This window comes from Notechis scutatus, chromosome 1 (assembly GCF_049901735.1).
Source record: "Notechis scutatus isolate UNSWTSFEM ecotype Mainland chromosome 1, rNotScu1.2, whole genome shotgun sequence".
Classification (NCBI taxonomy): Eukaryota; Metazoa; Chordata; class Lepidosauria; order Squamata; family Elapidae; genus Notechis; species Notechis scutatus.
In genome coordinates, this window is record NC_142009.1 from 116,488,399 (window position 1) to 116,514,977 (window position 26,579).

General features: G+C 38.2%; 1 protein-coding gene across 2 annotated transcripts in view; it reads left to right on the forward strand.

The window, feature by feature from the left end:
- The window catches only part of ME1 (malic enzyme 1), a 126,870-nt gene that overhangs the window by 57,491 nt on the left and 42,800 nt on the right, over positions 1-26,579 (forward strand). For both annotated transcript variants that reach the window (XM_026665158.2, XM_087944112.1), the window contains 2 exons: positions 2,008-2,169; positions 23,488-23,591. In XM_026665158.2, coding sequence (XP_026520943.2) covers positions 2,008-2,169; positions 23,488-23,591 — 266 coding nt within the window. The remainder of the gene's footprint in view (positions 1-2,007; positions 2,170-23,487; positions 23,592-26,579) is intronic.

Here is a 26,579-nt window from a genome sequence, read left to right on the forward strand (position 1 = left end):
TTTTCTATTGTGCTTAGCTGATCAATCAAATATAAACAAACCCAACAATATTAAAGAATTGACACGACCTCAAAAATGATAAACATGGCAATAAAAAAAGAAAAAAGTCTTAGAAATAATGTGATTACTAGAACAGCTCCAAAAATTTTAACCATGTTAATTGAACATTTTCTTCTTTTCCAAGACCAATTCAGATATTGACCACAGTACGTTGCTGTGATGAAGGTGTAGATTAGAATAAAGTGTAGTGTTATATAATAATTCTTTTAGTCAACCCTCATTCTCCCTCTCAATCTATAATTCTTGATATCATGATAAATTCCAAATTCTGTAGATATAGCAAAAACAACATAGATATATTTAATACATATTGTTAATGTTTTGTAGAGTCTTCTTAACAAACCCTGTGTTTTTTCCCCTAGTACTATAGTCTCACGCAAACTGCTTTGTAATTGTAATTGCACGGCCATCTTATTTTCTTTCTTTTTGCATCAACCCTTGCTGCCAATCCTAATTTCCAGGAAATCCTGCTGGTTGGGAGGCTATATCAAAGAGAGCCTTTGCCCCAGCTGTTTTTCTTTTTTTTTTGACCCACTGCTTCAACTGAGCAGTCATTCTACTGGGGGTTTTCTCACCCTCCAGCCATCCATATTCCATCCCTATCTGGATTGCTTTCTCAAGGTTTACTAAATAAAAGGACAAAGAAGTCTTTACTAGGTAAAAGAAAACATCTCCTTCAGAGTTCAACATTTTTTGGACATTTCTGAAAACAGGAGTGCCTGTGCAGGATTCCTTTTCTGTAAATATGAAAAGCAATGGGGGATGATCTATGAGTGGATGCCAATTCGAGGACATGAAATTATTAATATAGAATTGTTAAGGGGGACTTACATGAGAGAGGAAGGAAGAATGAAGGGGCTGGCTGGACCCATTGCCCAGGATGTATCCCTGAGACAAATGTGACAATTGGGCTGATAAAGGCTCCCTACACCTAATTGGTTGATAATCAATAGCGTCTTGTCATAAATTAAATCCTTAAGTTGGAAAATAAGAGCTGGAAATAGCACAGTATCATTACTCAGAGTGGGAAATGTACATCACAAACCATGAATCATTACTCAGAGGAGTTAGAGCAATATATTAAACAGTTATGTTTTTAGTGCAAATGTTCAGGATGATGGTACTGGGCTATTCATGCTCAATCACATTGTTTTAGTAACAGGATTGCTAATTTTCTTCCTCTTTGCATCACAGAAAAATGTTGCAGTTTTTAAATAATGAATTAATTAGAGCATCTATTAAAAATAAATGGTTAGCCAGAACTCTCCAATGAATTGGGCAATAGAAACTGCAGATGGAAGTTGTTGTCTTAAAGCACACATTGTACCAGAGAGTTACATTTTATTTGCTTTATCTAAACCCTTAAGGAAGAAAATTATACCCATTGGTATATTTTCTTTTATCAAAAATATATTTTATATTTGTGATAATATTGGCAAATTTTAAAAAATATATAACGTTTGCCCATTTCTTTCATTATCTTGTATTCTCTGAAAAAGGTGCTCTGGGAGAATAGGCAACTCTGTGGAATAGCAGGAGGGAAAGGGAAATTGTTTTTAAAAATGCCTTGTTTCCTTTTATTAGTAGGATTAGACCCACTATCCATTCTGGAAATAAAAGGGCCTCATTAAAGGGAATGCTCAATTTGTTTGTCATGTGTTGTTTCTCATGTAGTGATTGAATTGGCTTAGCCCATATAATTGATTGACCAAAAATTTATTTATTTAAATAATGGCCTTAAAGAAAATGCAGTATTTATTTATTTATTTATTTATTTATTTATTTATTTATTTATTTATTTATTTATTTATTTATTTATTCATTCATTCATTCATTCATTGTAGTTATTTAGAAAATAATAATAGCATGACAGAGTTTAAAACTGATCATAACAAAGAATTCAGGATACCTTTGCAGATTTATAATGCTTACCATACTTTTCCACAGGCGATTGTGGTGACTGACGGAGAACGTATTCTTGGCCTTGGAGACCTAGGTTGTTATGGAATGGGCATCCCGGTGGGTAAACTAGCACTTTACACAGTGTGTGGAGGAGTAAAGCCCCAGGAGTGTCTGCCCATTATGCTCGATGTGGGAACTGACAATGAGGTAACTGTTTTTTCATGCTGATGTCAGTCTTTGACATATTTCAAGAGAGAAATAGGCAAAACTGTGCAGTAATATTTGCCAAATCATTAATAAAAGGTACAATGTGTTTAACATTTTCCCCAGAAAAAAATATTTTTCAGCAATAACTCAGAGGTATAATTTGTTAATACCTAGTATTTATCCCAGTTTCATTCCAGCCTGTAAACACTGAGACTTTTGCTTCAACAAGGATCATACTATCCTGAATAGTGCAGTTGGCACAAAAGTTAGAAATGAAGATCAATGCAACTTTGAACAAGGTAGTGACTCCTAGGTGATAGGGAATAATGATAGCCGACCTATGTTTTATTCTTTGCATGGTTTTCTTACAATAATGCAATGTTTGTTACTTTAATAAGTAGGAACTGGGTTCTATTTATTCTGGCATGGAATAAGAGACCATGTTCACATTTCATTCACATGCTGGATATCAATATTGCAGTCCTTTCTCTAGTTCTCTTCATATAGAATTGAGTCCTATAGGGAAAGAATATTTGGTGCAACATCACTACTTGTATTGCTGATATATTCATCCCAAGAAGACATACTGTCTGAGATTTTAAAACTGAAACTGAAGTTGATTTCCCTTTTTACACTAATGAACTGAAACTGAAAATCAGGAAATAGTCCAGATTCTTCAATGCATATCAAGATAGGCAGGATGCAGTCTCATGAAATATATGGTAGACAGTAAGCCATCCATTTATAATAAAAACAGACATATTAACACTGAGGTTCTATTTAATCACAAGTATTCTGTATTGTTTTAGGGTTATTTGAAATGAACTTCAATATTAATTGCATAAGGAGAATATGCTAGAAAAGGAAGAGGATGAAATATTGGCAAAATCTACAGTGAATAAATTTTTAAAAAAAGATTTACTAAATAGATTTAGTAAACCCTGCTGTCAATTGAAGTTTAAAAAGAACCTTAGAAACTAAATCTGTTAGGTGAACTCGTTAGGTGAATTACTTGATGGAAACTTTCTGTTGTTGTTAAATGCTGTTTTTAATGAAAAAAAAATGGAATGCTAGTTTAAATGTCAACCAGAACTTCCAGCACCTGACAGATCTGTTTAGTTTAGTTCTTAGTCAAAGGGCTATTTACTCTGAGGCTGTGTCTGTACAGCATTTTCACACAGTTTAGAACAACCTGTTGTTCATTAGCCGACACAAAAAAAATCCTTGCAGAAGGATTTCCCCTCCCTGAAGGTTGGAAATACTTTGAAATACTTGCTTTCAGTGGTAGACTATATAAGAAGCATAATTTATTTTCCTCCAAGTTCCATCTCATTTTGATTCATAAATTATGAGCCAAATTGGAAAAATGGCCACCTGCCTACCCCCACGTTTTCCTTTTTTCCTTCAAGATTTCAAATATTGAAGACCAGCTCTAGTTCTTGAAATGTGAGTTTAGTCTAAAGTTCTATGGTTTCTATATAAATGTGTCTTTTAAAAACTTGGATCTCAGAGAGAATTCTGAATCTATTCTTCTTACATCCCAAGGAGACTGGAGGAAAAAAGGAAAATTAGAGAACAAAACCACAAGGACCAGATAGTTTTTTAAGATAAACCACTTGTGGAAAAGGAATAAGCCTCTCAGATTAATTTTGGGAAGGTTTCTTGATTAAGGACAAATGTTGCAAATACATACTGTACTGTATAGTTTGTCAATTAGAGCTGCCTCTATTTGTTTTGCTTGAGAAAAAATTGAATATCAGAAGAAGTCAAATGGGAGGATTTTGTTATAACAAACTATTTTCTTCCTAAGGAATAATAATAAATAGAGTATTAGCTAGTTAAAGTGCCTTGCTTTAGATAATTGTGTTATAGTATCCTACCCAAATTGATACTCCCCTTCCCTATATATTAGGATAAAAATACCAGAAAAATTGGCATACTGAATACAGAATTCTAGGAGTATTGTAGTCGTCCCATTCAGCATTAGATTGAAAGAAGCTGCATATCAATCTATTTGGTTCTCTCTCTTTTTTGAAAATGAATAAGGAATACTGTAGATATTTTCACATGCAGATAATTCAATTATATGCCCATTTATTTACACAGCAAATTTAATTCAAAAAGTATGCATGCAAAAATATATATAATGTTGAATTATGTTAACCTCTGTCTTGGAACTCTTGAAAATGTAGCTAACCATGATTAGAACTGAAAATACAGAATTGTGTTACTGTATAAAATTCCATCTCTGTATTTTAGCTGGATAAAATAAAATTCCATCTCTGTATTTTAGCTGGAGTGAAATAGTGTTATTGGATTGCTATCAAATAGTAAGTTGGAATGCCAAAAAGGGAAGTTTATTAAAAGTTTCAGTTTGATGAGGCAGCTATCTGGACAAAACCTATGCATTTCAACTAGAATGGAGTTGAGAAAACTATGCCCATTGTTTCTTGGTTCTGGGTGATTATGACAGTCTTGATTTAGGAGTCTAGATCCACCAAGGAGGTAGTATATTTACATCAAAAGGGCTTATATGTAATCCTTGAGTTACAACCATACATTTAGTGACAGTTCAAAGTTACAGTGGCATTGAAAAAGTGACTTATGACTTTAACAACTGTTACAGCATCCCCATGGTCACATGATCAAAATTCAGACACTTGGCAACTGGCTCATATTTATGATGATTGCACTGTCCTGGGGTCATGGATAAGCCAGATTCAGTTTACAGCCATGTTAACTATCAACTGCATTGATTCACTTAACTGTGGGAAGAAAGGTCATAAAATGTGGTAAAATGTACTTAACAACTGTCTCACATAGCATCAGAAATTTTGGGCTATATTGTGCTTATAAGTAAAGGATGTTAGCCTCCTATTCTTCCCTGATGTCTCCCTATGACAACACTCAGCATCCTTATCAGTATTTATCAGTTCTGCTGATTTACCATTCTTGTTCATATCCCTGATATTTTTCTTTTCAAAGTCTTGTGCCACTCATATAGTTGGTACTTGAGATTAATAACTCCAGATAATTTCCTTCTTTCTTTCTTTCTTTCTTTCTTTCTTTCTTTCTTTCTTTCTTTCTTTCTTTCTTTCTTTCTTTCTTTCTTTCTTTCTTTCTTTCTTCCTTTCTTCCTTCCTTCCTTCCTTCCTTCCTTCCTTCCTTCCTTCCTTCCTTCCTTCCTTCCTTCCTTTAAATATATTATTTAACGTTGAACATTTCATCTTTGGAGCATGAATACCGATTTATGATACCGATTTAACATCAGTACATAAAAATGATCCAAATACATCATTTTACCAAAAAAATCAAATTATATAAAATTATCACAAATATAAGAGTTATGAATGAACTAAGCAGAATAGCACATGGATACATCATTCAATACGCCATTTGGAATGTGTTTTATTAAATATTTGTGTGGTAGGGAAGTCAAGAGTTTAAATGCTTTCGTGCTGTTTCCTTTTTCTTTTTTAAAGGCATCATTCATTTTTTTCTTCAATGATTATATCTGTTATTATTTTATTTATACTACATTAAGTTGATCAACTACATCCAGATGGTCACACACTGTTTTGCTTTTTAAAATGCCTTAAGTCTGACAGATGTGATATGTTTGTAAAGAATACATTTCTAACTTTCTTTGTATTTTGAGACTTCCATCTTGATTGTCATGATTTTATATCTCTGCATATGACTGAAACACCACATTCTTAAAATGAAGTATTGGTTCAGATTTGGACAGGCATGTCTGCCATTTTGCAAGAATCAGCAAATTTTTAGGTAGGCCTCTTTCTCCACTTAAATATAATTCTTTAGGAAACGAATGAAACATTTGCAGTCGTTTTATACCAAGGATCCTTTAAAATGATAAACAGCAGAAAGCTGCTGTATATGAGATTTCTCTGGAACTTTTCCATGTACAGATGCCATGTTTTAGAAGATGAGAAACAGGAATCTTTCACAGAGGTTTTTTTAAAAAAAGAACCAGATATTTACAGCTGTTTTTTTTTAAAGCTGGTCAATTTGTCCCTGTAGTTATCATATAAAATGTCTTCATTTTCTTTTTATTATAAACTATCTCATTCTTCTTTCACCCTGTTACCATTCTGAGAATTCGTAGCAAATTAAAATTATGATATCATATAAAAATACCTTGGGTAAAAAGATGATGATGTATTTTATAAGTATCATCTTCATTCCTAATATCCAACATTTATTAAAAATAGTTAAGTTTGTTTTAATTGCTCTCATTTAGTTAAAGATCTATTAAAATAGAGAAAATAGAATACTAGCATATAGTACACTTCAAATTAAACCACACTGGGCTTTGACAAAGTGATGAGAGCCTACTTTAAATGTGTTACTGTAGCTTAAGGAAATAATAATAATATGGATATTATTTTTAATATAAACACTTTGTAGAATACTATAACCATTTCTTTAGTTACTGGCACGTCTAGTATGTCTGGTCACATTTTTGGACTAGTTTTACTCAGTCCTGATGGCTTTTTGAACATTACAAGTGGATTAGCCAGGAAAGAAAGTTGGCAAGAACATAAATAGTAATATATACATTAATATTTCATGCATTAAATAAATGAAAAAGTATTCTATTACTAGCAGCAGCAACTTAGAAGGTTTCAAGAATTTCAACACAATGGCACAGAGTGGGACAGTGTGATATTATACCTTTGCTATCATTTTACCTAGATCAATTTTTTCTTTAACATTTTGGCTAAAACCTTTCAGAAGCAGAAATGCCTTGGGATAGGAATGGTTTAGCCATAGTTCCTACCATTATTCTGGACTGCCTCGGTACAGAGTGTTCTTGTGAATTGCCTGATTGTGGAGTGATTGGGGGTTATATAGGCATTTGATTATGTCTGCACTTCCATCTGGAGTTTCCTGGGAACAATTTCAAATTTAATCAGTGAAGGAGAAACATCAAATAGGCCTCCCCATGTTGAGGCTTTCCTGCTCTTGGCATCCTTCAGGACTTTTGCTTTTGCTGCTCCTTCCAGAAGAAAAATGGATTCTTTGGCCAAATTGTCTAGATGTTGCATTAAAATATAAAATACGTATTTCACATGTAAACCATTACTTGTAATGTAGCAGCCTAAAGATGTACAATCCATTCTATCCCCTTACTTTTCTCCTTGTACAGATCTGTTCTGTAGTAGCGTGTATTTATTTATACACATGCCAGAAGAGTGACAAATTTGGTAAGAGATTCCTGACTCTCAGTTGCATTGGCTAAGTTATGTTGATGCTGTTTGTTATTACACTGAAAATGTTTAGCTGACATATTTCATTTGATGATAACTTGGCAGCTGACAGTTTTCAATAAACTAAACATTTTTGGTTTGAAATTAAACATTCTTTTCCTGGCAATTAATAATATTTACAACTACAGGGCACTAAATGGCTATATTTCTTCTTCTTCCTCTCCTCCTCCTCCTCCTCCTCCTCGCTTTGGGGCACCAGAGTGTTCAAAGCTTTGTGGTAAATTTAGATTAAATAACCTGAATACATCTCAATTCCATGTTAAGTCCACTCTAACAACCAGCCTTTTTATGAGCAGAAATGCAGTGCTGAAAACAGTATTTGAACGGGTTCTGTTTGGATGGTTTTGTTTTTAAAAAGGCATCAAGGTTTGTTTTAGGAAGCCATAGCTTTTAACTGCTGTAAATCTAATATAAAGTAACATGCACTGTTTCTGAAGCATGGGATGGAGCAAAAAAGAGAAACTGCATTACTGCATGATAAAGTCTAAAAGTAACACATTTTACTGGTTTGAAGCACTATTAGCCAAACTGTCAAAAATCATGGCAAAGATTCATGTTTTTAGATATCACGCAGTCCTATCTTCTTTACAGCAAAACTACCATGTGATAATGATTATGGCTATTTAACTGCTTCCTTCATTTTCATGTGCCTTTTGAACAGGACTCCTTGCAGAATGTTTTAAAGAGCTGTATAAAACAAGAGTGCTACATAATTTATTTTTGGTACACGTAGTCCTCAAGTTATGACCCTAATGGACTCTTAGACTTAAGAATCTTAAGTCATGACAGTTGTAAAATTAATGATCTCTTAAAATAAAATTGCTCTTTTTCTTGAAAAGTAATCAACAGAATTGCAACCTTTTTGTGGCACTTATTAAGTGAATGAAGAAGTCACAAACCACTGGGTTTGCTTAATGACAAAACAAACCAGTGGTTTGCTATGGGCCCAGTTTGCCAAAAACTGGAAGAAAATGCCCAGTTTTGGCAACACCGGTGTAAGATGCAATTGCATGACTGTAAGACGCTACAAACAGCTATAATTGTGGTTGGTTGCCAATCACCTGAAGTGTGTTTTATTTTATTTTTTTATTTTTTTATTTTTTTTAATTTGATTTATTTATTTGATTTGCCAATTGTTTACAAGATAATAAGTATAAGTGTATACATAGTTGTGAATACATGAAATGGGTACATATAAGAAAAATAAAAGAATAAGAGAAACAATAGGACAGGGACGGTAGGCACATTGGTGCGCTTATGCACGCCCCCTACAGACCTCTTAGGAAAGGGGTGAGGTCAATAGTAGACAGTCTAAGGTTAAAGTTTTTGGGGTTTGGGGAAGAGACTACAGAGTCGGGTAGAGTATTCCAGACATTGACCACTCTATTGCTGAAGTCGTATTTCCTGCAATCAAGTTTGGTGCGGTTTACTTTGAGTTTGTATCTATTGTGTGCTCTTGTGTTGTTATGGTTGAAGTTGAAGTATTCATTGACAGGTAGGACATTGCAATGTATGATTTTATATACCATGCTTAAGTCAGACCGAAGACGCGTAATTCAAGGTTTTCTAGTTCTAGAATTTCAAGTCTGGTGGCATAAGGTATTCTACAACGAGTAGAAGAGTGGAGAACTCTTCTTGTGAAATATTTCTGGACTTTCTCAATTGTGCTAATATCAGATACGTAATGAGGGTTCCAGACTGATGAACTGTATTCGAGTATTGGTCTAGCAAATGTTTTGTATGCTCTGGTTAGTAGTGTGATATTATCAGAGAAAAAGCTACGTAGGATTAGGTTAACAACTCTTAATGCCTTTTTGGCTATGTAGTTGCAGTGGGCTCTAGCACTTAGATCATTAGAGGTGAGTATTCCAAAGTCCTTTACAGAGCTTGGGTCATCAACAAGATCTTGACTATTCAGCTTGTATTTTATTTTCTGATTTTTTTTGCCAATACGTAAGACAGAGCATTTATTTGTTGAGATTTGAAGTTGCCATTTGTTTGACCATTCTGATACATAGTCAAGATCTTTTTGTAGGGTAGCATTATTGTCTGTGGTATTGAACAGCTTTACATCATCAGCGAAAAGAACGCAATTGCTCTTAATATGATCACAGAGGTCATTTATGTAGAGTATGAAGAGAGTTGGTCCTAGAACACTGCCTTGGGGGACACCACTATTGACAGGTACAGAATTTGATAGGACGCTCCCAATTTTGACCATTTGTTGTCTGTTTGCCAGGAATGCTTCTATCCAGTTATTCAGTTGTCCAGAGATACCATAGGATTTTATTTTTAGGAGTAGTTTGTCATGTACCACTGAATCAAAGGCTTTACAGAAGTCTATGTAGATTGCGTCTATTGCTTTGCCCTGGTCGAGTTGTGTCGTCCATATGTTTTTGCAGTGTAAGAGTTGCAGATTACAGGATAGTTTTTTTCTGAAACCAAATTGTTTATTGGAGAGTAGGTTATTTGTCTCTAAGTGGAGGATGATGGATTGGTTAATAATTGATTCCATGACTTTACAGGTGACGCAGCATAAGGAGATTGGTCTGTAATTTTCAACTAGGCTTGGGTCTCCCTTTTGAAGATGGGGATGACTGTGGCTTGTGACCATAGGTTAGGCAAGGAGCTGGTCCTGAAAGATTTTTCAAAGATTATGCTTAGAGGTTTGGCTATGGCAGTGGATAGCTTTTTTAAGAAGTAGGCACATATTCCATCCGGTCCAATAGATAGAGATGGTTTTAGATTGCGTAGTGCTTTTTCAACATTGTCTTCTGTAAAATCGATATGTATTAGATCATTGTTGTTATCTGTGGTACGGCTAGGAAATACTGGGCATGATCCATTGCTGTTTACAAATACTGAGCTGAAGAATGTGTTAAAGATGTTGGCTTTAATGGTGTCGTCGTTGCAGTCTTTACCATCAGGTCCTATCAAGGGTGGGATAGACCTTGAGTCTTTTAGTTTGTTGTTTACAAAATTGTAAAAAGCACGGGTGGAATTGGTGCTTAGAAGGTTTTCCTCTTGTTTAATGTGATAATTGATGCATTCGGTCTTTATCTGGTGGCATAAATTTTTGTATCGGCTTTTGAAATTGGCAACGTGACCAGATTTGTTTTTCCGCCAGAGTGATCTCTTTTGGATTGAAGTTTCCTTATTGTTATGGGTAATCTGCTTTTTTGTTTTGTTTTGGGAGTTGTTGTTGGTACATATAGTTTGATGACTCTTTTGACTTCAAGTAAATATGTTGTAATGGTCTTCAACAGTATTGCATCCAGTGAATAGAGATTGCCAATCAAGGGATGAGAGATCGTTGTCTATAAGATCATAGTTGCCTTTTTTGAAGTTACAATTGGGGATTACATCATTGTGGTGATTTTTGTGTGGGCGTATGTTGAGACAAAAGTCAATCATATTGTGGTCACTGCTGGAAAAGGGTTCTTTAGTTTGTATTCCGTAAATTAAATTCAAACTATTGCAGAAGATGAGAGCGAGGCAGTTGTTTAGTCTAGTGTTGTTGGTTACTAGTTGTTCCAGTCCCAGATTTGTAATAGCATTGTAGAAGGTTGTGTGTATGAGTTCAGTTGTACATTCATTTAGGGTCCAGTCAATATGAGGTAGATTGAAATCACCAAGAAAGATAAAAGGGTATGGGCAGGATGCAGCTCATGTTAGTAATGTATTTAACTTGTTTACATGTTCGATGTCATAATCAGGTGCTCTGTAACATAGTAAGAATCGAATTGTGATATTTAAGGATAGTTCACAGATGATGGTCTCAGGAAGAGCAAGCTCCTGGGTAACTTGGATATTTTTTAGATGTAAGGACTTTTTATAGAAGATAGCAACACCACCTCCTCTACGAATTTCACGATCTGATTGGTAAACATGATAGTCTCTTACTGTGGTAATGGAGTCAGGGAGAGATGCATTGAGCCATGTTTCACAGACAAATATAATGTCGAATTTAGCCATATTTAGTAGGAGGAAAAATTCAGGTATTTTATTCACGAGGCTTCTTGCATTGAGTAGTTTGCATTTAAGGCCAGTAGTAGTTGGAATTGAGGTAGTTAGGGGCGTGCATGCCTAGTCTTGGGTGATGGTGGATCGGTTGAGGTAGGGTTGTGGTTGAGGGTTAAAGCTGAGTTGCGGGTTGTGTGGCTTACTTTTGATACAGTCAGCATGGTAGTCAATGTACAGGTCCTTCTCTCCATTGTCTAGACAATGTCTAGTGTTAGTGTAATGGGTGTGTGTGTGCTTGTGTACTCAGGTATTTTGGAAAAACAACAAAAGTATTTATATTGATTCTATAGGCCTTCTCAATAAATACTTAAAGGCACTGTTATAAATTAAAATCAAGTACTAGCTAGCTAGAGTCTCAGTTAGACTGTATGCTGACCACTCTACAATCATGTATCTATTTGTTGCAAGGCTATTTAGAATTTGGGTATTAAAATTAATGAAACTTGTGTTTATTCTCAACTAAACGTTTAAATTTTTAGCATCCAAAATTACAGTTGTTTGATCTTTAGACTAACTAAATTAGTATATTTCCTAAATGCTGTAGTTGTGAAGGCTTATGACGATTGGCTTTCAAGTTTTTCTTCTGTTTTTCACTGGTATCATTATTTTCCACTTACACATTAACAAAAACAGCTAGAAAGGTTGTATGCATGTAAAAGGAGCTGATATTCTGAGTTTTATTTTTAAGCAGTAGTAGAGAAAATGTTTGCAGTGAGTCCACCTTGTACAGAGGGCAAAATAAGAACATAGATGAAAATTCATTTTTCCATGTTTAACTTAACCTACAGAACTTCTTACTATTGTCTTTCTATACCCTATTGTCTTTCTCCCATTTAACTAGGTTTTCTCCCAGAGCATCTTCTTTCATAGTTCTTAATCAAGAAAGCTGGGTGTTCCATAGGATAACAAATGGATGTTTAAATCTTTCCCTCCCTTTGAATAGTTCTGAAAAATCTGTCCAAAAATTTCATTCTTAGCTTTCCAATTTGATGTGGACTTGAGATGTCAGCTTCTACCTGATACAGTTGCTTGGCTTATTTCCTTGCTACCTGATATCAAGTTTTTTTTTTTTTTTTGGTGGAAGGAATTCACACTTTTCTCTGCTTGGAGGAATCACAAATTTGGAAAAGTTTAGGTTTTCCTGACTCACTTGAAATCATTGCAGATCTTGTCACTGTGTAAGCTGTAGAGGGATATTTCTTGTGGGGGGAGGCAGCGGCAATGGGGTAGATTTAGAATGTCTATCTCTGAAGATTCTGCATTGAAATTCTACTTAAATGGTGGGAAAAACTCATTTAAGGAGTATGAGATAAATAAGGAAACGTAAGACTCTTTCTTGTTACTTCTGGCACCAGATCAGATATCAGAATTCTATGGGGGATTTATTGAAACCATGAAATATCACTAGATATTTTAAACTCTGAAATAACAGAACACTTTTATTTTTGAGAAGTAAGAACAATTTGACAAGACTTGGCTGTATTATTACAGTTTTGATTTACTGAACAGCCTAACTGCATGTTTCTGTTCAAAGCTCATCGTGTATTTTTAGTTTTTCATCTTCAGATAAAGACTGAATCTGAAATAGTAGCTGCTAGTGAGCTTTAGCTGTTCATATTAGACAAGTTAACTGTTCATATTAGACAAGTAAATGTATTAGAGATAAGATACAGAAGATTTGCAAATGAAAACCTGAGCTAGATATTTTGCACTACTGGTATTTACTACTGTTGTTACTAGTTTTATTTCCACTATGAGATTTTGCAAAGAACAGGGAGTGTATTATTTGGGCCTATGTAGGGTCTATTTAAGATTTTACTTAAGGGAGAGAAGAAATATGTTTTTTAAATAATAATGTCTGATATATTACTTTAGAGAAGGTTTTGAAAAGGACAATCAAGATCATTGACACTTGTGAAAAAAATTATTCTCAAAAGAAATTGTGATCATAAAGTTCAAAAGAAAGTTTGGTTTTAATTATGCTGAATTTTTTCCAACATTTGAAAACTATTGGAAAAGTGATATCACTAATGAGTGAAAATTCAGCACACTTAAAACTGCTCTGGTCATAAGGGACCTCTGAGGAGTGGAATTATTTAATGGATCCCACAAACAAAAATAAAATTGGCTAATGAAAAGTGGCATATTCTTCCATCAAGTGGGGTTCTTGGAAGAAAATAGTAGTGTTTGAGTCAGAGAAACATTATACTGTTGCATGTCTGTGACTGGAGGATCTCAGACGTTGAAAATCCCCACCAGATAAAAGATTCTGCCTCTTCCTGCACCACTAGCCTCAAGCATGTGCTGGACAGAACATGCCTTATTCTGAAGTTGTTCTTTCAGTAAAAAAAATTATTTGGAAGAATCTCGTTGAAGCCAACAAAGAAACTGTAAATTCATTTCTGTACCAATGTGGCTGTGGCGCTAATGCTCCAAGGCCCAGTGTGTGGTTGATGGATGCCACCTGAGTACCAAACCAGTATTTTCAAGTTCAGGTTGCTTAAATCTAGGGCTAAAGCAAGGTACATTTAAAAAAAGACACATTTACCTTTTTCCTTTGGTAATAAAAGTTATGTGTCCTTTGAGGTGAGCTAGACTCCTAATGACTTCATAGACATGGATGTGTAACTTTCTTGGCAGCCATACAAAGGTGATTTGCTTTCTGGAGTATTTTTGACTTCCTGTTCAACCTAAAGAGTCCTGAGATTTTCTGATAGTCTTTCATCAAAGCACTAATCGGGCTTGACAAGGTCAGCTAAGTGCTGCCACCTCCTGAGGCTTCTCTGCAATAGCTACCTTATACTCCTGAACTGTAATTATACAGTTTCTGGAACCCTGTTTATTAAGTTAGCTGAATTGAAAAAGTTTGAAAAGTAAATAGTATTTTAAGTGACTTTAACGTAAATGTTCTCTATAGATCAAGAGAGGTGTTGTTAAGCCAGCAATTCACATTTAAATTTTTAGCTTGAAACATTTCTAGACTGATTTATTATTTTCAGTTGCAAATTTCTGTATTACATAGTCATTAACTCATTTCTCTTCTGCTTTGCTCCATATACTTCTCACTATTTCTATGTACAGGAGATGCTTTTAGATTTGACCTGCTTCTTGAAATACATGGCCAATACTACCAACTAAGAATGATCCCAATTTTGAGTAATCTATCCTAGAACTAATTGATCATGAGAAAATGTCCTTGATTTAAAAACAGTGATGCTCTATTTCCTCCATTGGCAGGTGAAAATGGAGGTTAAAGCTTATTATTCTGAAGCTTGAGTGGGCTTGTTAAAATGGCAAAAAGCCATGCCTCAAACCACATAAATACGAGAAGGGTTTGAGATCACTAAAACTTTGAGCTTATCATTGCATATTGTTTGGGGCTTCTTCAGTTTACAAATTGTCTATGAAGTACTCTACACATTATCTATAGCAGGGGTGTCAAACTCAAAGCCCGCAGGCAGAATCTGACCCGTGGGGTGCTTAAATCTGGCCCATGGGACCGGCCTGGAAATAGCAAAGGACCAGCTTGCGGTGCCTCTGGCAGCCAAAATGAGGTGCGGTGGGGGGCATATGTGACCCCCACGCACCCTGTTTTTGGCCTGGATGCGCCGTTTTGGCCAGCAGAATGCTGCAGGAAGCGTCTGTTCTGTCTCTCCCCCCTCCCCCCGCTGGCCCAAGGAGGATAACTACAATGAGGCTCTGGCCCTCAAAGAAATCCAGTTTGACATTCCTGATCTACATTCTCTGGTGTGATTTAACTCTGATTCAGAAAAAAATGGATGGTATTCTATCTGGTAATTCCAACAAAAGAGAAAATATAACTTTAATGCTTGTAAATGACAATTTTTGAATAATGGGTCCTAGTTTCACATCAGCAGCCATCTATTGCTACTTCAGTACATGTATAGTTACTGTATATAGATGTTGAAAGTATTGGATATTCTTAATTATTCATTTGTTAAGCATTTTATCATTTAATAGGTTTATATCCACTTTTTCTGTATAGCTCAAACACACTGTGCTCCCTCCTCATATTTCTTCATAACAACCACCCCAGAATGACTGTTAGAAGTATGAAGTAGTTCAGTTGTAGTGCTAAATCATGTTTTGCACTGATGAAATTGAGCTTTGAGACTGTAGTTTGGATTGAAAAACATTCTTGGTATAGAGTATCCATTGTTTGACCTGTTTTTCTAGATCTACCAAATAGTTTATGTACATTATGGACTCAGGATGGCAGTCCATGTTTGTTATAAGTCTTCCTTATGTCATTTGTCAAACTGGCTGTCTAAAGTTGCCATTGCATTTTATTTCATCAATATTATATGGGAGAAACTAATTTGAGGACCAAAGCTAACAAAGGACTCCAGACCAGAATGGTTAATTACAATAAAAATGCACTGACCACTTCTCCAAATGAGAGATGAATGGTTCTCAATCCACTGCTATATTAGGACATGTGTCATAGAGTTTGCAATAGGTGCCTCTCGTCATTATTAAAGGTTTTTCTGATATCTGCAATGAAAGTACCTTATAAGAGTTTTTCATTGAATGTCAGATTGCACGCCTTCTAGTTCAAGTATTGGTCTGAGAAGGCACTACATCTAAGGTCCTTTAGATGAGGGGTCTCCAACCTTGGCAACTTTAAGACTTGTGGACTTCAACTCCCAGAATTCTGGGAGTTGAAGGTCACAAGTCTTAAAGTTGCCAAGATTGGAGACCTCTGCTTTAGATGTTGCTGAACATCTGCTAAACTAGCAATATCCATCTCTGATCCATATACGAAGTCTTTGTGAGTATTTTACAAGATCATAACATACCCAGTTCAGCAGGATATTTTTGAAGAAAAATAAGTGCAGATAATCTCTAGATGAAGTGTGCTGAAATATTTGTTTAATGAAGGTAATGAGAAATGACAGTATATGGCTCATATAGTATAATGTTGTAGAACAAATGGTGTTTCATTTGCTGAAACAATAATATGAACCAACTGTGATTCCTTATAGTTGATTATAGTTTTAGATCCAGATTATTATTGCTTCTTAGGTGGACCAGGAGCGTTTCTAATTTCTATTGAAGCTTCATTATTATCATCATTCCTTCCGTAAAAAACTGATATTGAGGTTCAGGATATTTTTGGAAATAATGTGTTATATGGTAAAACCAGCTGTTAGCTGGAGACAAGTTAGTTAATTAAGTGCCTTCAGATTTGATTCTGATTGCATAAACCAGGGGTGTCAAACTCATGGCCCGTGGCCCGCAAGTGTCATGTGCTGGCCACGCCCACCCCCATTTTAGCAAAGGGGAAAAGAGTTGTGATATGTCATGTGACGACAATGTGTCATTGTGAGTTTGACATTCTTGGTATATGTTAGATCTGGGAGAGTGGGCGCGAGAACGGAGACGAGGCATCGAATAGTGACTCCAACTCTTTATTAGTGACTTCAGAACAGAGCTAAATACTCAGGCAGCAGCAGCTCCTTTTATAGAGCTGGCTGCTGTCAAAACATCCAATGATTTGAGTTTGCCGCGCTTGGGCGTCAATCGCGGTGACCCCTTAACTAGCCAATCGGATTAGTCTAAAACGACCAATCATGATAGGCTATTCACGGACCAATCAAAAGTGCAGGATTACGAGCCTGCTGTGGAAGGAAAGCAATTAGAGTTTCAGGCTTACGAGCCTGCTGTTTGGAACACCCCTCCCCTCTAGGTTCCGTCTCAAGGGTGAGGTGATGTATTCGCAGGTAGGCAGGCCGTCGCACCTGTCTACCTGACTTGCGTTGCTCCACCAGTCTTTGTCCGGACTCTGGTTCCGGTGGGCTGCTTGCTGTGTCCAGCTGTAAAGGCGACCTGACTTCTACGCTGGGCGACTCGGGGTGCCACCAATACTCCCTTCAAGGCTGTCATCTGGATCCTCTGGGCTGGCTGATCTCGCCTTGCTGTTTCTCGGAGAGATGACCATCTGCCACGGCTCCTCTTCAGTTGGTGAATATTCTGGGTTTTGTTGTACAGACTGTGGGGTTTCGTGTACTGAACCAGGTGTTAGTTCATTTTCAACCCCTCAATTTCCCTTCCCCCCTGGTTTGGAGTTCAGGGTGTGTGAAGGGGTAGGTGTCATCCTTGAGCGTAGTTGGTCGATGTGGCGTTTCCACAACCTCCCATCTGTGGTTTCTAATCGGTAGGAGCGGGGCCCGTAAGTTGTGTTATTTTAGCAGGGACCCACAATGGGTCACCGGTAAAGTTTTTGCGAATACCGGGTCGCCTACCTTAAATGTGCGACATTTGCTGCTGGAACCCAGGGGCTTTTCTGGCGTGTAGGCAGGGTGCAGACAGTCGAGATGTGATCTAAGTCTCCTGCCCATCAGGAGTTCGGCTGGGCTTTTGTTTGTGGTGCTGTTTGGAGTAATATGTTGGAGGAGAAGCATCCTGGTGACTTTGTCGTGGATGTTTCCTTGCTCCATTTTGTGTAATGTTTTCTTTGTGAACTGGACCATTCGTTCAGCCCTACCATTGGCCGCAGGGTGAGCCGGCGATATTAAGGCGTGGCGTATCCTCGGTCTGCTAGGTACTGTTCGAGCGCCAAAGCGGTAAATTGTGGGCCGTTGTCTGAAACCAAGACATCTGGTAAGCCGTGTGTTGCAAACAGTCTATTCAATTTTTTTACAACTGCTTCTGTGGTGGTGTTCTTCATTTTGTTGACCTCGAGCCAGTTTGAATAGGCATCTACTGTTATTAGAAAGGTATGTCCTTTGGTAGGTCCCGCAAAATTGATGTGGATGCGGGACCATGGGCCCCTGGGTGTTTCCCATTCCGTTGGTGGTGCTTTTGGTGGAGCGAACGTGTTTCCTGGCATTTGTTACAGGTGGCTACCCAGGTTTCAATTTGACCGTCCATACCTGGCCACCAGGCGTAGCTCCTTGCTAGTGCCTTCATTCGTGCACGATGCCCGAGTGTCCATCATGCAGTAGTTTCAGGACTTTATTTCGTAGCCTTTCTGGGATGATGACTCTGTCTCCCCACAACACGCACCCTTTTTGGGAGAAAAGTTCTGTCTGTCTGTTTTTGAAGGGTTTAAATGTGTCGTTGGGTTCGATTTCAGGCCAACCTCTTTCCACCCAGCTGAGGACCCGCGCCAAACAAGGGTCCTTCCTTGTTTCCGATCGATGTCTTGCGCAGTTAGTGGTGGTGAAGTAAGTGTCTCAATTTGTAGTGTGGATAGGGTTGGAGCTGGATCGTCTAGGAATTCAGGTAATGGTGAGCGGCTTAAAGCGTCAGCATGGGGAATGGCTTTCCCTGGTCGATGTCTTAATTGGTAATCGTATGCGGCTAGAAATTCCGACCAGCGTGTCATTCTTGGCGATAGGATGTGGGGAGTTGGTTTATCCCCTGCCAAAATGCCAAGCAATGGTTTGTGATCGGTGATTATAGAAAAGGATCTTCCATATACGTACTCGTGAAATCGTTTGATTGCAGATACAATAGCAAGGGCCTCTTTATCTAATTGGCTATAGATTCTCTCAGTTTTAGATAAAGTTCTTGAAAAAAATGCAATAGGCGCCTCCGTACCGTTTGGTAGGACGTGGCTCAGGATAGCTCCTACTCCAAACGGTGAGGCGTCGCAGGTTACAGTTAATGGTAGTGTCTCGTTATATTGTATCAATACAGCATCTGATGTTAAGAGGTCTTTTACTTGCTGGAAAGCCTGTTCTTCTCGACATCCCCAGAACCAGGAAGCCTTCTTGTCGAGGAGCCTATGCAGGGTTCAGCAACAGTTGCCTTCTGGGGTAGGGAGATGTTATAAAAGTTAATGAGTCCCAGGAAGGCTTGGAGATCTGTCTTGTTCCTAGGTCTTGGGGTGTTTTTATTGCAGCCAATTTTTTTCAGTAGAGTGAATTCCTTGTTTGTCAAGAAGGTAACCAAGAAATTCAACCCTCTCAGTGCATAGTTGGCACTTTTCCTTCTTGACCTTTAGGCCTGCGTCTTTGAATTTTTGAAGGACCATTCTTAGGCGTTTTTCTAGTTGACTTCTTGTGGGGCGGCTATCAAGACATCATCGAAGTAGGGTATAACCCCTTTTATGCCCTGCAGCAACCTCTCCATCAAACTTTGAAAGATGCCAGGTGCTACGCTCACTCCGAACTGGAGTCTGTTACATTTGAACGCACCTCTGTGTGTGACTATGGTTTGGGCTTCTGCGGTCTCTGCATCTACAGGTAGCTGCTGGTACGCTTGGGCTAAATCAAGCTTTGCAAATACCTTTCCGCCCCGAGTGAGTGAAGAAGGTGTTGGACCACGGGCGCGGGGTAGGCGCTCTGCTGTAGTGCGTGGTTCAGGGTGGCCTTGTAATCCCCACAGATTCTCAAAGATCCATCTGGTTTTATGGGGGTTACAATTGGGGTCTCCCATCGGGCGTGGTCGATGGGTTCTAATACGCCCTGGGCTATTAACTTGTCCAATTGTTCGTCAATCTTTGGTTTAAGCGCAAAGGGCACTGACGAGGCTTAAGGCGAATGGGCGCTACATCAGGGCAGAGATTAAGCGATATAGGGGACCCCTTGTACTTGCCTAATTGCTCGGTGAAGACTTCTTGGAAGTCCCGGACGAGGGCCGCCTCCCAGTCATCGCCACGGTCTGGTTGATGCCTGCCAGCTCGATCCCTAGCGGCGTGAACCACTGCAAACCCAATAAACTGGGTCGGTCTTTGTCAACGACGGTGAGAGGTAGGGTTGCGGTGTGGTCTTTAAATGAGACTTGGGCGTGACTGGAACCAGCAACTGGAATCCGATTTCCCTGGTAGTCCTTTAATATAAGTTTCTGAGTGCTGAGATCCTGGCGGCGGATGTCAGGGATCAGTTGCTTGAGGGTTTTCCAGGAGACCATCGATAGGGAAGACCCGGAGTCAACTTCCATAACACATGGTCATTTTTCAATGGTGACCCTTACCCGGATTTTCCTCGCATCAAGGGATGAGGCATGGCCAATGGTGATGGTCTGGTGCGCCTCTTCTCGTCTGGTAAAGGTGGCTAGTGCTCGATTTCTGTTGTGGGGTTCCATTGGTTGCTTGGGCAGTCCCGGTTTAACGGTGGGGTGCCTGTTGTCTGCGGAAACTATTCTCTCTTCTGTTTGGGCTGGATCCTCGCTGGCTCCTGCAGACTTTTGCAATGTGGCCCCTCTTCCCACAGGAGCGACAAAGGGCGTCTAGGAACTTGCAGTCTGACCGCGGTGGTTTCCCCGCATCCAGCACATTGATACGGGGCTTACAACCCCGCTGGCCTCGCTTGATCGCGCTCCGATCTGAGTCTATTGACTTCCTCTTCCTCACTTTCTGATGAGGATTGAGGTCTTCATGGTGGGTGGTCGTTGTGTGTCTCTCTGAGGGAAGAGCAGCGTTGCTGGCGAATTGGCGATTGGTTCCATTCGCTCGGCGCATTCGGGCTGCTGACTTCCTGGTTGCTTCTGCTGCAGTAGCATCGGCTATGACATCTGCGGGCGATGTCCCCCTTTGCCATAATCTTGCTTTGGGTGGTGAGGTCTCTTAAACCCAGAACGACCCGATCTCTCATGGCTTCTTCCAGATTTGCGAAACCACAGAGTCCACCCAAATTCCTGAGGTTCGCTATGAAGTCCCCAACGCTTCGCTTTCCTGTTGGTCCCTCTGGTAAAACCCGTGTCTCCTGATGAGGGTTGGCACCGCTGGGGCATAATGGGCCCTGAGGATGGGAGCAAGGGTATCCCAGTCCATTGTTTTGACTTCTGCCGGTTTGGCGAGTGCTTTTGCCATCTTGAAAACGGCGGGTCCGCAATGCATTAGGAACACAGCTAGTTTCTTGCCAGGCTTAGCATCCTTCAGGTTATTGGTTTCCAGGAACATTTGAAACCTGTCCATGTACGAGTCCCAGTCTTCGTTGGCTGGATCAAATGGAGCGGGTGGTATGGCGCCGCTGGTCATCTTGCCGCTCATCGGTGTGCCCTCAGCCACGTGCTCTGTTAGTGTTCATGAGTGCTCAGTCAGCTCTATCGCTCCGCATCCCACCCTCGTCGCCAGTGTTAGATCTGGGAGAGTGGGCGCAAGAACGGAGGCGAGGCATCAAATAGTGACTCCAACTCTTTATTAGTGACTTCAGAACAGAGCTAAATACTCAGGCAGCAGCAGCTCCTTTTATAGAGCTGGCTGCTGTCAAAACATCCAATGATTTGAGTTTGCCGCGCTGGGGCGTCAATCGCGGCGACCCATTAACTAGCCAATCGGATTAGTCTAAAGCGACCAATCACGATCAGCTATTCACGGACCAATCAAAGTGCAGGATTACGAGTCTGCCGTGGAAGGAAAGCAATTAGAGTTTCAGGCTTACGAGCCTGCTAGTTCGGAACAGTATAGACCAATGTTTATTGTTCAGCTGGTCTCCAGTAATAATTTGTAGTTCTCTGAAGGGCATTCATCCATTTCATCTGTGGTTGTTCTCTCCTGCTTCCTTGATCCTTTCTAAGTATAACTTTTATTCTATCCACCATTCACTTGCATCACATTTCTAAAGTATGTTAAGTTTCTGTTTTCTGATCATTACCTCAACAAAGCAGTTAGTCTCTCTTGGCATGTCCATCTTTACAATGGATTCAGTATGAAGGGCATGTTAGTCTGGTTTCTAGTCAAACCTGAAATTCAATTTTATTTGGGGTTTATGCTGCATTTTACTGTCTCATCCCATTGATTTTTTCAAGGAATCTAAGGACAATACTTAGGGCCAATTTCGAATAAGAACTGGAAAATAAAAATGATTCTGTGCTGTCTTTTAGCAAGATATGGATTACGTATGTGTATCCCACAAAGAGGTTTCCTGAAATTGGAAGACGGTATTTAATTCTGTTGTAATTGGTAGCTTAGACTTTAATAATAGCAGAATGGTCAAAACCATATCTTCCTCCTGAAATATATTTTGTGGAACACTCTGAAATATAAAAATTATCTGTGGTTTGATGTGGTCAGGGATTCGTTTATTCATTTCTGTTTATTTTTGCTTTGGATATTGCATGTATTTGGATTTGAAAATTATAAGGTATAATTTCATCCATGAAATTAAAAGCTAACATTTAGTCTCAAAAAGTTTATAATATCTACTCTATAAAAGCATCATGTTTTCCTTCTCACAAGAAATGTTTGGTTATGTAATATGATTTTAGAAATGTATGAATTGAAATTTTTTTCAGGTATAAATGACTTTAAAAAAGTTATATAGAATGTTATCTGCAATTTTAAAGAGTTTACTTTTTACTTTAAAATCCTACCAACTCACTGTGTGGATTATTGATTATTGGAAACTATGCAGAGATATAAATATTGCTTTCTTGGCAACATACAGAAGTGATTTGCCAATTTCTTTCTTCATTTCCCTATCTATTTATTTCTTGATAGTTTGTCATACTTATACCACTCAGGTTTGACCATCTCTAACCAATCTCAGACCAATCACCATTCATATTTATTTTCCAAATCTACCGATACCATATGTACATATTAGTTTTATGTTTCTTTAACTCATATAACATATCAAAGGAATTATAGTTAATGAACATACTAAAATAGACATTTAAAATCTTAAAACTTACTTAAAATAAATAAAATAAACAGTAGTAGCTAAGGCATAACAGGCTAGAAACCAGAAGACTGTGAGTTCTAGTCTTACCTTAGGCATGAAAGCCAGCTGGGTGACTTTGGGCCGTATCTTCTCTCTCAGCCTAAGATACATTATATGATTTTTGTCAAAAATAGGAGGAAGATGTGTTAGGTATGTTTGCTGACTTGAATTATTTATAAAAATAATAAAGGAGGGATTAAAAAATCTAATTTTTTTTGAAGATTTTCCATCATTTTTCTATCTCATAATTCCCTGGAAGACTGAACAATTTTTCCAATTACAATTTGTAAGTATACACATACAATATATTTGGATTCAGGTGCCCCAAATGCTAACAATTGTATTTATTTTCTTTATTTTCTTTTGAACAGGAGTTGATAAATGATCCTTTGTACATAGGTCTGAAACACAAACGAATCCGAGGCCAGGCTTATGACGATCTTCTGGATGAGTTTATGGAAGCTGCAGTTTCCCGGTAATTGGTTATAGTTCTACATTTGGTACCACTGGGTGTTTTAGGAATTTATTGACAGCTGGAAAAACAACTTAACTTAGAAGCTAAGATGCATACCTTTTACAGGCTTATAAATACAGATTGTACTTGTAGCTCCTTGGTTTATAATGTTGAGTTGTTGTGAATGGATTTACTTTTTCACAATAGTAAGAAGAAGTTGGGGAACCTCTCCCTATATTAGGAAATCTTTCTTTTTATCTGTTTTAAAAGTTATTTTAAATTTAAGAATCAGAGTTTATTCTAATTTATTTAATTTATTTATTAGATTTGTTTGCTTCCCATCTTGCTTTGAGGTGACTCTGGGTGGCTTACAACAATAAAATGTAGCTGGCTTGCATTTACAACTAGTTGCAGCAGTAATTATAACATTGAATTGTTTTTTTTAACCATTGCTTGATCAAGTGAAGTGCAGTCCTGGCTTATTTTTTTTAGTTGCTTACAGACATATACCTAATATAGTTCCAAATTAAATAAAAAAATTCAGAACAATGGTTTTGCTTACCAGTTCATTAGAATATTGTTAAAACTTGTTGGTAGCATATTTATTTGGCACAGTCTTTTTCTTTGGCAAAGAAATATATTAGGAAGAAACCAGATAATTGTGACATTAATTAGAAATTATAAAAGAATGTTGGGCCACACTGAAACTTTAATAGGAAAATTTAAGTCAAGTATTCTTAATTTAATCAATTCTTGGCCTATGATTAATTCTTAATTGCCATCGAGCCCATCTATAGCTGTTTATTTACAGAAATTCTTTTGCAAGTTATTCCAGTGTTTATAATCATTGCTAGAAAGAATCTATATTGTTGTCTGTTTGCAAATTAGCGAACCCATCTAGAATGGGGTGAAATGATGTCAGGCTAGGAGTTCAGGAAAGAACTTTATACCAGGGATGGAATTCTACCAGTTTGGACCGGTTCTATAGACTGGTTGTAATGAATCTGTGCAGTTCGGAGAGTCGGCAAATTGTGACCCTGGCTAGGCCCGCCCCTCTCCACCCACCCCTCCCCTCCCAAGCCCATGCCCGACATGTCGCATGCATGCCTGGCATAGCTGACTGCGTCACTCCGTAAGGTATTTCTTTTTCTTCCCCTCCTGACGATCAGCTGTTCCAATGATCAGCTGTATTGGGATCCACCATGCTGTCTTACTGGTTCACCCAGGAGGCTTCCCTGAGGCCCAGGAGGCAAAAAGGGCCGTGCAGGGGGTGGGTGGGGGCTGCGCCCCCCCCCCACGCTTTGGTTTTTGCCTTCCTGGGTCCCAGGGAAGTTTCCTGTGAGCAAAAACGCCCCCCCAGAAGGCTTCCCTGAGGCCCAGGAGGCCCAAAAAATGGAGCGCAGGGGGGTGCTGTGCGCCCACCCTGCGCTTTGTTTTTTGCCTTCCTTGACCCCAGGGAAGCCTTCTGAGAACAAAAATGGCCACCAGGAGGCTTCCCTGAGGCCCAGGAGGCAAAAAAAAAATGGGGGGGGAGGATGGTTCAAAAAAAGAAAAGTAAAGCCACGCCCACCCAGTCACATGGCCATGCCCACTTAGCCACGCCCACCTAGCCATACCCACAGAACCGGTTGTTAAAAAATATGAATCCCAGTCCTGCTTTATACCTGATAAAACTAAGCAGTAGATACAGAACAGTGAAGTAGAAACCTCTGTACCTTTTATCTCTGCTATGCTTGGGGTTTGTTTTGGAAAGTTATATGTTTTTCAGCTTCCAAAAGTTTTTTTGTTTTTTCTCATTAAAATATTAAAAATGTGTGATACAGTTACTTTATGACAAGTCTTATTTACAAGGAGACTTGAAAGTTTAGAAACTAAACAAGAAAGTGATGTTTGTTTCATAGTTAGGACAAAAGAAGTTGCTAGATTTCTAAGAATAGAGGATTTCACACAATAGCAGTTGGGGCTCGCTTATGGATTGAACATAGATGAGGCATATAAAATTGGTTTTCCATTATTAGAATTATAATAGGTTACATCTTTTTTTTCTTGGAAAAATACATTTTGGTTCCATGTGTTATTTTAAGCTCTTATGTATCCTTTAATAGCAGAGAAAAGCCTTTATTATATAAAGATGACAAGGCGCATACATGACAATTTGCAAAATGGCTAGCAGAGCAAGAAAAGGTACAGAACATACAGTATTTCCTTATACTGTACGTCTAGGATCCCCAAGCTATGCAATTTATGATGAACATCCAGACAAATCAAATTAGTCTTCTAAAAAAATAAGGTTTAAATTTGCTTTGTCCAAGTGTGTGCTACAAATAGTTTGTGCTTTTTTTTCTGTTTTAACATTTTGGTGTGTTTATGAGTTAACAAAACCACAAGAACTGAGGTATGGTGGCCTTTGTTTTACTTAATTGACCGTGTAACTCAGGGATAAGCAAATTTACTTCATGCATGAATTCTTTTGTTAGAATTTAAGGTCTACCTAGCAGAATTAGAATTTCAAGCTTGGTTGAAAAAACATGGGGAACAGATGTAAAATCACAATTAAATGGTGGGTGGTGGTAATGAATTACAACCTGGAACAATACTGCGTGGGATGATCTGCCTAGAAGTTAACTCAGGAATTAATTTTAAATACTAGAACTTACCGACACGATTCTGAATTTTGTTTCTGTATATCAACAAATTAATTTAGCAAAGAAAAACTTACTTTGCACTTACTAAATAAACACATGTTGAAAAGCTTTGCTAATCTACAGTCAGATTCCAGTTGATGGTTTCTTTATCCCTAGGAGTTTGCTGCAGTAGGAGCTTGAGAATGGGTTGGCGAAATAAAGGCTATTCTGCAGATTGGTTGAAATATTGACTACATGGAGTTTAAAGAAATTTACTAGATTATTGTTTATTGTGCACATTAGTGCAAGTAAACATAGAGAGAATTTCAGATTGCCAAATAATTGGGGGAAAGTATGTGTCTATCTCTCTCCCTCCCTCCCTTCC